The following is a 12,055-nucleotide window of genomic DNA, read 5'->3' as shown; positions in this document are numbered from 1 at the left end:
CAATGCTAAATGTCATCTCTTTCTTGAGGTGCCTGGCACTGTAGTGAAAAAATTTTGTGGAGCACTGTCACCGCAAGCAATGATCTATCTATCTATCTATCTATCTATCTATCTATCTATCTATCTATCTATCTATCTATCTATCTATCTATCTATCTGTCTGTCTGTGTGTGTCTGTCACTGAAGGAAGAATATTGTGAGTGCAAGCAGGGCTCTCTGTCTCTCGCTCTCCCTCTCTTCTTAGTTCAAACACATACACGCGCGCACGCCCACACGCACGGCCAAGCTTGGCTGCATCAAAGAGTGGTACTTCTTTGACTGGGCTCCTAGCACACAGACGTGCTGCTCCTAGCGTCGGCACCTTGCAAGCACAGCAGTCACCTTCCAACCTCTGCGACTCCCCCCCCCCACCCTCTCTCTCTCTCTCTCTCTCTCTCAGTCGCAGTTATCTTTGCAGGACGGAGGTGGACCAGCTGACCGGTCCGCTTCGCCCGTGATTACGGCATCTGAGGGAGGTTTTTGCCCGCTGGGGGAGAGAAATCGGAGCGTTCGCTTTGGCTTATACCCGCAAAAAAAAAAGAAAGGAAAAAAAAGTCTATGCTCCAAAAAGACACGCGACTGGTCGCTTTACCGAGACAGAGAGGCTGCCGTGCGTCCTGGTGATGAGGTTGGTGGCGCACAGCCGACACAGCATTAAAGGAATCCCTCTGTATCTGAAGAAACCGCCCCAGTAAGGGACAGGAACAGGGGGCGGGGAGGGGGGGGGGAGTGAGAGAGAGAGCAGTGGGAACTGGTGTCGGCTGGGACGCTATCATTTCGACTAGGATGCATCTCTTCAGTGCCATGTTCCTACTTGTGATGTTAGCTGTAATGCCCTGTGAGGTAAGGACTCCGGCACAAACGCTTACACGCTATGAATAAGCATTGTTTAAAAGTTCCTGAAACAGCGCTGCTCGCCTCTATGTGGATTTTCGCACGATTCGGACAATTGAAGTAATGGCCAATAGTTTAAAAGGAAGGGAAGAGAATACTGAAGTCGGTGCGAAGACTGTATGCATGGTGCGGCATTAAACAGGCAAATTGCTATTGTTCTGAAGGGATCTCCTATTAGTATGTAACCCAATGTGCTGGTGAGAAGCAACGGCAGCATAGACAGAAAGTTCGATAAGCAGAGTTGACGGTAAATCTACCTGAGCTCGGTTCACTTGCTGTTTTATTCCAGGAATCGAACTCCCACTTATTTTTATGACTGGCATAAATCTTGATGCAATTTCTAGTACAGATTACAGTGTGTGGAGTAAACGCTGGTTACATGGTGAAGACATCATCTGAACGGGGGAAGAGTATGGAATAAATAAAGTAACGTTTTACCTTGACAGTGTAATTGATTTCGGGTGGGGGGGCACTGATGCCTTTGATGCCCTGGAGGTCGTTGTTTACAGACCTTCTCTGCCTGCCTCTGCATCACTGACAGAGAGGTCCAAGGAAACGCTATAACTGATTGCGCTGATCAAGCTGAAAGAACCGGGCAATGGCAGTTTGTTTACAGGATCTATGTGTGATTTGTGGCTGTGAATAACAGCCGTGCGTAATTAGTAGTGTACCAGACCAGCGCCAACAAACGGTTGTAGATCCTGGAGATGTGTTGATGTGTCTGAGTGTGTGGCGTGCTGTAGTGCATGACACTCGAGAAAAGGAGCCGTCTCCGGTTGGTATAATATATATATATATATATATATATATATATATATATATATATATATATATATAAAATAAATGACGAGCTTTGATGTGACAGTTGTAAATTGAAGTGAAGGACGGTAAATTATTTGACCCAGAAAAGCTTTCAGTCAAGGCAGGAGCATTTGAACTTGCACGGGTTCAGCTGGTCAGCATGCATGCAAAGCTGAGCATAACCCCTGACAAGCTTAGAAAGTAAAAGGTCTGCTATTGAAGTAGCTACATTATGGCTTTTATTTAGGAGTGCGTAAAACAGCCAGTCACTGTCAGTGTGTTGGACAGCGCTTTCTCGCACCTTTAGTCTCATGCAGCAGTATTTTCAGGACCAGGGACAGCGCCGTGTCGCATCTTAGCAGTCTGAGTCAATTTAGCACCACAGACAGCGCCTCATCGTACGTTGGCGGGGAGTTATCACCATTTGGCGAAGGCCACCAGACAGGATCTCGGGGTCTTACATAAAACAACTCTAAAATCAAATCTGAAATGGTGCTAAACACATAGAACAGCTATGTATGTATGAACAACATATATATTTTGTAGTATTCTACATTATAGTCATGCTAGAGATGAAGAATACAGGTGGAGTTGGATACAGGGGGGTCATTCTAAGTAAAACAGACACACTATGTCTCTCTGGTAGCGATTTTCCAATTGTTCCTGTGGATTAAGACTTCCATGGGCCCCTGAGTGTGCAGTCTCTAAGGCCTCTGAACAATGGAATTTGTTACAGCTAATATTTGATTTGCTGGGAGACTTTCCACACCAAGTATGACCACTCCCTGTGATTACATTAACTGTCTATGATAACACACAGATTTAATGAATTCAAATAAAATGTGGACCCATTGTTGGAAATTCATGAGACTGAGGGAATAATTTGTGTTGTGCTGACATTTCTGCTGTAACATGTAGAAACACTAAAGGCCATATGTTGCAGTACACACCAGGATTTTATAGGTCACGTCTATGGGGCGAGTGGACACTGCTGTTAACCTTCAACAGCAGAAGAAGCTACAGTATGTTTTCTGTCTACAGGAGATGCACTGATGAACACTACAACTGCAAGCCGAGTTCAAAGTGCAACATATACAGCACAGATGGCATTAGGGGAAAACCAGTTGATATGAAACAAGGTGCAGGGGCTTCCAGGGCACAGTCACACTGAAAACACCCCAAGCTGCACAACTACTACAAAATGAAACCATGCAAAATGTGCTGATGTGTCAACCAACTGATATTTAGCTAACTTTTTCAAATTTAACCTAATAACTAATTCAAAATTACAAAACGTGTCTATCTGATAAGAATTAACACGGCACTGTAGATGTGAAGAATAAATGTCACTGTTAAACACTTGAGAACATGTCCATGTAAATGTAGCTGATGACTTACTGTCGTATCTCAACCCGTTCTTCAGTGGGTTCATATTGTAATTGGCCTTGGGGGACAATTTGTTGTAAGTGTTTACATTAAATATTTAGAAGGCTGAAAGAAAATATGACGCCGCCGTTCACCCTAAGATTGCACTGCAAACATAAAGAATTGATGACTTCTTGCATATCTACTGCAATGAGGATAACACTCCCTACCAGCAGTGAGTTCTATTTCACTCCAGCACAGGCCTGTATGAAATATTTAGAGGGCTTTAATGAGACAGATGCACTTGTACGTTCATTGCATGTGTTTGTTAAGTACCCATAAAGCCCAGGGGTCCTTAGTGCTACTGATACAGATGGGCACCTGCTTGACCTTGGCACAGATGTGCGCATCAAACCATGCATGACAGGACACACCGACACAAGCGCATATGTGTCTGTGTGCATTTGTAAGGAATGCACTTGCTATACACTTGTATACAGTACGGTGTGCTGCACCTACTGTAATGTTATACTTGGTTGGCTTTCACTTAAAGTAGGGAGGGAGATGTACTGTAGAAGATTTAAGCGTTTAAGATTTAAACACAGAGTAAACCTATTATTTTTGAGCAATGCTCTCAAATGTACAAATTATAGCATGTACTGCATGTATTGACAGTCATCAGTCAGGAGTTAGAAATTATGGTCTATTGGGATAATATGGATTGTATTGAATTCTCTGCAAAACTCTGCATCTTTCCATTACTCTTTTTTATATTAATAGCTTAGTATTGATTGTTCAGAATGTAAATTTAGTGCAGCAGCAGAAATTCTGGTAGCATAACCTAATTTATCTAGGAAATATAAGATGTTCCACTTACTGTGTGTAGACTAGGACTCGAATCTCATGTGATGGACGAAATTCATGTGAACTACGGTCTGAGATGATCAGGTATTCTGGAGAAAACACAGACAAATAAAGACAACAAGAAAATTTAGTGTTATTGAAATGTCCCTTTTATCACAAATAAAGTAACTTTGAATTTGGTGGGTGACAGTATAAATTCTTTGTTCAAAAGAAAGACTTTGAATAAAATCAGTCACATTCTCAAATGGGTATGTATTTAGAGGGAATGGTTGCAGATCACAAAGATGTGCGTTCCGCTAATATTCCTGTCCAACCATCAAACTGATAGAAAAAGCACAGCAGAGCCTGACTGAGAAGTGAAGTAACATTGTTCAAGGGGACAAAAGATTTCTTTGTTTCGTTTGCTGCAGCTGCTCAATTTTTGCTTAAGTTGTTGGGGAAAAAGATTGTTTCATGTACTTGAAAGATGCACATTTAGGTTTGAAGGCAAAAAAAATATTGTTGTGGTCCCACTGGAGCAAGGGAGTGCCAAGGGAATGCTGTTATTGGTTTAAGATGTCTGCCCCCGAAGACTCCCAACACTAGCATGGTTGAGAGTGATGGAAATGAGCACTTGCTTTGGCGTTTTTCTGTTCAAACACCAAGTGCAGTGGGGGAGAAAACCTAATTGCTTGTCATTCTCAAAGAGGGAAACAGAACCCTGTGTAAGCAATTGGCTAGATTTTTCAGTAATTTACTTGATCCCTTCTCTCACCAGGGATCACGACAAACAATCAGTTTGAACAGACTACCATTGAGGACCTTGTTAAGATGTGTTTCCTCACTCTAGATTGGTGTGATGATTGCACCAGAAACTCACCCTGCTGGGGTCGATTTATAGATAAAAGGCAAGTACTGTAAAGGAACTAGCACTTGTAAATCACGTTGCTGTTTAAAACATCATTTGGCACAAACATTTAGTTTATTTATGTCGAGTTAATTATACAGAACTTTAGTGTTGTAATATAAGTGTCATTGAATTTCGATGGTTTTACTGACGCAAATGAACCGAAGCAACAGTAATGCTATATTGAGAAGACTTTCTTAGCTATATGTCAGTATTGTTAACAAGCCTGACATGCTGTATATTTTAGGTCTAATTCCACATAAAAGTTATGTAAAGCGAGTAAATGTAAAGTGAGCTGACCTAATGCTAGTGTTATCTGTTATCTGCTAGTGTTATCTGCAATGTGAGGACAACAAGGACAGACCTCAGCTCAATCAGTCAGGGAGGACAAACAGCTGGATTGGCTAATGTCCAACTGAGACAGGTTTAAACAGTCCACTGACCTGGCAGTGACCCTTTGGCCAAAAATCTCTTCGCAGGTGCCAGTCCAATGAGAGCAAAGCAGAATGATCACAATAAAATCCCTCCCCTAGACATGAGTGTGATTGAGCCACTTGTGGTAAATTTCTGTCCTTGTCTCTGCGCCAAAAGCCTATTACACAGCAACCATACCAAAACACTGAAGCTTGTCAAACCTTGTAAAAAAAAAATACTATGCTCTCTGCCACTTAAAGGGACTGTGCAGCTGGATGACAGTCAAAGAGGAACAGAGATGTGAGTCTACATTTCCCAGGAGAAAGGACACTAGGTAGCAGGCTGGACATAGAGTGTTCTGCCAAGCAGCAGCCTAACCTCCACCTGGAGAATTAAACAAATGAAAAGCTGCAGGAGCAGGGGTGTAAATCTGCCAGCGAGAGGCAAAGACACACACTCAACTGTTACAATCACCTTGCTATGCTGACAGGTCCATTGCAGGACTGACTAACACAGCAAACCACACAAGCTCATGTAATCAGACGCTTAAGCTACAACACACAGATACAACTTTAAATACAATATAAGAACATTACATATTCTGTATGCAGCTCACATAGGATTCATTTTCTCAATTAATAATGTCTACATTTCCTAAGTACAGTAAAACATATAATATGAGCCACATTTTCCCAATATATGGCAATAACATATGAGCTCAGTGTAATTTTCATGTGTTTCCTGCTCTCTTAAATAAGATAACCCATATAACCTAATTTCTGTGTTGTCTGTCCGTCAGTAACAATCATGTCTAGCACTATGTGGGTGAGCAAGTGAGCACACAGGGTTAGATTAGCCACTATGCCTGCATCCACCTTCATGCACTCCCCATTAATATACAAAGGTGCTGCTTCACAATCAGCCACAGATAATGAGGTTGCATTATGTTTGATTCAGTGCTGCTCGAAGAGATTGAATAGTATGTGCTTGTGTCATGACTGATTAGGGTAGAGCTCGAATCAGTGCACGATAATGATAGCACATTGTGTGAGTCAGAGTCTTACCACTGTAAAGAGATTTGTTTCATAAAAGATATAGTGCTCAAGGAAGGGGGCTGAAGCACAGAGAGCTGTTGAGCCTTTGTGCTGTCCGCCGTTCACTCCCTCATCTTAATGTTTGATGTGCTTTCATGTAGCCCGCTGCTTCATCATCAGAGGTGTTTGTGTGTTTGTGAGTGTTTTTAGGGACAAATAATCTCTTAACACAGTGGCACCGTGGGGACTCACCCCCCATTTTGAAAGAAAAATGTATTCCTCAGAATGTTGCCCATTCATTTTCAGGTTAAGAGGTTAAGGTTTTAGGGTTAACATCGACTAGTTTAAGGTCAGGATATGTGTTAAACATTTAGTGTTTGTGGCTAGGAGCAAGTCAATACAGTGTCCTCACAAGTGCAGTGTGTGTGTGTGAGTGTGTGTGTGTGTGGAAGATAAAAGAAGGGGTGGTCAGTATGTGTGTTTTCTAATTCACAGGGGGTGGGTGGGAGGTTGGGGGGTGGGGGTGGGGTACCTGTTTCTGGGTCAGTTTTCTAAATGCAGGCTCCTCATGACTCACACAGGGGTGATATTAGCGTGTGATGATGGCAGTGAGCTTTTTTGCAGTGTAGCCCGGGGTGAAATGGGTGACCGATTTTACTATTGCAGTGCCTCGGATGAGGCACGAAGGCAGGCAGCGGTCTGCGTGGTAATTGGTTAACAGATGGAATGCCGGGTAGAGAGATGTCTGAGGTCAGCGGCCTGACTCTCAGACTAACACTGTGTCCTTGTCATGATTGGCCCCCCGAGGAAGAGAGGGTGTGTCAGCATGGCCTTACCTTTCCAGCTGGAATGCCCTTTTCCAAACATGTGCATACACAAGCGAACATGACCTTCCAACCTGAAACAAACAAAACACAAAAATATGGAATCAGATTTGTGTCAGTATAACCAAACAAACCATCCTAAATATCAAACAAAAGACAAAAACTCACTGAAGCCAAAAAAAAAACAAAAAAACATCATAATCTGAAAAATAAAACTACTTTGCAAATAAATCATTTGTGTAATCGTGTAAAGTATTGGTCTTTTCCTTTTTTGATAATATGTCTTTTTGTTACAGTTCCCTCTGCTTCTTTCTCACTGATCAGACTTTTGCCCTCACTGTCGGCTTTGCTGTTACACTGCCAGCTCTCTCGTTTATGCTTGTGCCAGCCAATGGGGACGCACCCCTGAAAAAATCCCACCCATGCAAGAGTATTGTGTTGGAACTGCAAACAAAAAAGTCAGGCAACACAAACCAGAGAGCTGGCACAGTAACAGCAAAGTCGACAGAGAGGGCAAAAGTCTGATCAGTTTTTTCGCAGAGGTGCATCTTTATTTGAAACCAATGGGGACGCACCCCTGAGAAAAAAAAACAGTTCACAAGAGAGTTTTGTGTCAGAACTGCAAACAAAAAATACAGGTAGCACAAACAAGAGCTGGCAGAGTTATCGAAATGCGGACTGTGAGAGAAGAAGTCTATTATAACCAAAAGGGCATATTATCAAAAAAGTAAAATACCAATGGTTTATATAATTACATAAATAATTTGTTTACAAGTTATATGTTTATTTTTGAGATTTTACTTCAGTGAGTTTGATTTGCTCTGAAATTCTTATCTTTGTTTGATATTTAAGAAGTGTTGTCAGATTATATTGACACAAATCTGATTCTAAATATAGACTAAATGTCACAGTGCCTCACTCCCCACTGATTCACTCCCCATGAATCCAGATTCCTTGCACCTGATTTTCTTAAGCTCTGAAATCATACAACTGAAACTATTGAACTGTCACAAGACATTTGTTGTTGAAACTCTGGGCCTTTAACTGTTTTTTCCTCATATTTCACAGTTCTCAGATTGTTGAAGTCAAACAGGAAGGTCTTGGTATTTAGTCCATGTTTTAAATAACGACTTACTCATTCAGAGCTACAAACTGACCACGACTTATGCTCGAGGGTTGTATGAGCTCTAAATGACCCCTGCTGCTGTTTTCTGTCTGTCTGTTTGTTGAAAACCCAGCGGGCCGCTGTCCTAAAATGACCATTAGCAGTTCCGTGGACTGAGCTGGCTGACTCTAGGGCAGCTTGTAATCAAAGGTCTGTAAGGTCTTCTGGGACTGAGTTCTAAATACTGTTGTTAGGGCATTCTCATTTCTACACACATGGTTAACCTGGCAGCCAACCAGCAGCCAGCTGCACACACAGGGACTGATTACTTTTTTATACATGCAAGATTAAAGAAAAGTAGATTTACATGTGTCCTCTTCTTCGCCTGTGACATCCGCCTTTGACTCTTATTCCCTCTTCCAGACAATTTCACAATGACTGAGTGAGGCACAAATAATTTCTCAAAGTATTATGTGTGCTCATATAATGTATAGGATATTGTTTTGTATGCTTGCTGTCAACAGTGTATTGAAGGATCAGCTTGACTGGTGGGATGAATATCATCCCTATATCACATTCTCTCCCCCACTTTCTCTCTTTCCTTCTGTGTGACTGTGCTGGAGGGTGCAGGACTCCCAGAGGTTTATGTCTGTGACTCTAAGCAAGAGTGACATTTCTCTGACAACACCCAGAACAGGCACACACACACACACACACACACACACACACACACACACACACACATGCACACGCAGTCTGTCTTTCACGCACACATTGCCTTTGTCTCCCTTTCTCTCTCCCTGTTTGCTCACTAGTTCACAAACATGTCAGCAATGGGATCCACATCAGACAAAGAGCAAAGCAAAGCATGGAATCAATACCAACAAACATGGCTGAGGCTGTGAAGCTCACTGTATAATGTAGTATGAGTGACAGATGCCAATTAGGGCACAGACATGCTTGATCATCTGGTCAGTGCTCGACACACTGCCACCAGTAATAAGGGTACCAACACAAACGTTACCCTAGTAACTGCCACCATGGGACTCACCCAGTGGTTTTTTTTTTTGCATCCATCTGCTCTTTTTTTGCATTGCAGTAGGCACCTCCTGACCAGTTTTCTGTACGACCTTGCTTTCCCCTGCTCGATGAATCTTTTATGAGCCTGGCAATGTGGGTTTCTGTGTAGAAGATTGGAATATAAATATGGCTGTTGCGCCTAGAGCTCGTCTTCCCGCTCTGATACAAAAGCTTTCATAAGACTGAGCAGATTGGGCAAGCTGCTACTTGAACGGTGCTCTTCACATCTCTTCGCTTTTATCGGAAGACACACATCCCATATCAGAGGGTGTTATGCATTCTCAAATACCTGACATAGATTTTGCCTCCAACCTGCTCATTCACATGGCTGGACAACACACCACACTCCTGGGAAATCTTTAGAAAGGGGTCGTTCTCTCTTCAAAAGCTGCAATTGACACTGAATGAGATGTGATAAAAAAAAGTGACAGAGTAAATCTTGGTTGAGCTCCTCAGACTGTACTACGCCTGTACTACTACTCTCTCTATCTCGTACTTCTTTCCTCTACTTTGTCTGCCTCTCCACCTATTTCACATGATCCTTGCTACCTTTATTCCAGAGTCCTCTCCTCACCGCCATGTGTGAATGTGACAGCACTGCCTCCCATGTTGAAAGCTAACTCAATTGCAGAGCTTTCATTTTGGGGAATGAAGGATGAGAGCTATGCGGCGCGGCAGAAACGGGTGGCAAGAGGAACCATTTAATCGATGTGTTTTCCGCGTGGCACTGTCACAGCCACTCAGTAGGGCCATTGATGAGGGAGGCTCTCTCTGACTGCGCCAAGGCTTAAAGGCTCCAGTCAGGGAGGCGTGGGAGCCCAGCAGCCACCAGACACTGCTGCATATCAAGCAGGCTGGGAGAGCTGCTCTCCGCAGCCCCACGGTGAACAAGGTAGAGAGGTCTTTTGATAGAGATACTGTATGTAGGAGAGGGGGAGATAACAAGATGCTCCAGTGGAAGAACACCAGCTTACATTACATTATACTGCTTAATTCTAAACCCCTGGGATTTCTCCAACTCTACATAACACACACAAACACAGTAGTGTATGATACTGGAGCACATCTGGAGGTAGTAGTCACAACTAGAGGCTGTTGTAAGCAACTAATTGGGAACTCAGTTTATATCATATTGAAGAAGTGAAATGAAATGACATGTATAGCATTCATGACATTTACTGAAAGAAAATGGATCTAGCTTTGATGGATTACACAAAATTGGAGGAAAATGATGTAAGAGGACTTCTGCATTAATTTTTCATAGATCAGAAGGCTCTGATTCAGATAAGCATATTAGTCTTAAGGAACTTAAAGCAAATCCCATGTATCCAGCAGCAACATGAATCTGCTGCTCATTATGCCCTTTTGATTATTTATTGAGAATACAAACAAAACTTGCTTTTGAAACAATAGCCCTGAGCTAGCCCTGAGTTCTCAGGTTACATTTTTTTACCCTCTCTTTTCAATAATCTGCAGCCTCAGACACACAAAGACAGCCTGTACAAAGAATAATATGGATTTCCTCTGTACTCTAAAGACATCATTCTTTTGCCCCTTTAGTCCCAAGAAGTGCATCTAAATCATGTTAAAGCTACTGTGCAGCACTGAGTACAACTAAGAGAAGTGTTGTTCTCGTAATGTCTTGTGTGCATTACAGATACACACCAGCAAACACTGTTTATATATAACATGTATTCAGTAACACCAACACACACTGATAGCAAACACTCACACTGTAGACAGATGCTGTGAACTGAGGATGCTGTGGTGATCAGGGTTGGTGGGCAGTGTCAGAGTACAAAGTGAGAAGATGTGGACTGAGTTTGAATTAGTGCCCAGTGGAGTAGCTGAGCTGGGCAGCATGGCTGGGAAGTCAGTGAGAGAATGAGAGGAAGAGAGAGAGACAGAGATAGAAAGAGGAAAAGACGGCAGGGTTGCTGGAAATGAAAATTGGAGATTGTGCGCAGGGATAGAGGGAAAAACAGACAGAGAGAGAAGGAGAGTGCCTTCCGACTGTGCCTGCAAGGTTATTATCTCTCCCATCCTAACCAAAAGGAGAATAATAATTAGAGGTCTATCTCTCCGTCACCATGATTTTATTCCCCTCGCTGGCAGTGACACTCCTCGCAGATTGTCTTTAATTAGCTCCACATCGCTTAATCAATATGGCCACGACCATGACAAAACAAAGGCATGTGCATCATGTCGCTCGGGCGAGAGAGACACAGGAAGCAGCAGGAAGAAAGGGTGAAGTGTTGACAGACAAGATGAGAGAAGAAAATGATGTAGAGTGGCATTTCTGTGGGAGGGAGGGGGGAAAAGAAACGTCATGCTCTGATAAAAACCTGCTCTCATGATGATTAGAGTCTGCACTTGTTTATCTGCTATGGAGTTTGTGTGCTTGCGGATGTGTATCAAGATATATATGTCTGCATCTCTCTGCATCACAGGGTGAGAAGCTGAAAGTCTCGGCTCAGCCGTATATCAGGAAGCAGTGATAGTCCTGTCATGTCAGACTATGCTGTGGGATCTAATTCAGTAATCCTCGTTATATTTTCAAGCAGCAGAGTTGAGTGCTTCAGCCACACTAATGGCGATGTGAAGAATAGGTATTCAGGAGAGGTCTCTCTCTTTAAGCCTTAGTGCCTCAGGCTACTGGCCCTCTCAGGCCCAGCTCTCATCTGTTACTCCTCTCAGTGAGAGTAACAGCATGCAGCGAGCTTGTGCAGGGATCTCAGAGGAGAGTACT

The 12,055-nt window shown here is 42.8% G+C and overlaps 1 protein-coding gene across 1 annotated transcript in view; it reads left to right on the top strand.

Moving 5' to 3' along the window:
* The first annotated feature begins 324 nt into the window (after positions 1 to 324).
* olfm2a (olfactomedin 2a) overlaps positions 325 to 12,055 on the top strand; it is a 42,226-nt gene continuing 30,495 nt past the window's right edge. Inside the window, exon 1 of the mRNA XM_018705101.2 lies at positions 325 to 882. Within this exon, the coding sequence (XP_018560617.1) occupies positions 826 to 882 (57 nt within the window). The 5' untranslated portion in view covers positions 325 to 825. The remainder of the gene's footprint in view (positions 883 to 12,055) is intronic.

Source organism: Lates calcarifer, linkage group LG11 (assembly GCF_001640805.2).
Source record: "Lates calcarifer isolate ASB-BC8 linkage group LG11, TLL_Latcal_v3, whole genome shotgun sequence".
NCBI lineage: Eukaryota > Metazoa > Chordata > Actinopteri > Centropomidae > Lates > Lates calcarifer.
The sequence above is the reverse complement of the archived record's forward strand: the minus strand, read 5'-3'. Positions and strand labels throughout refer to the sequence as shown.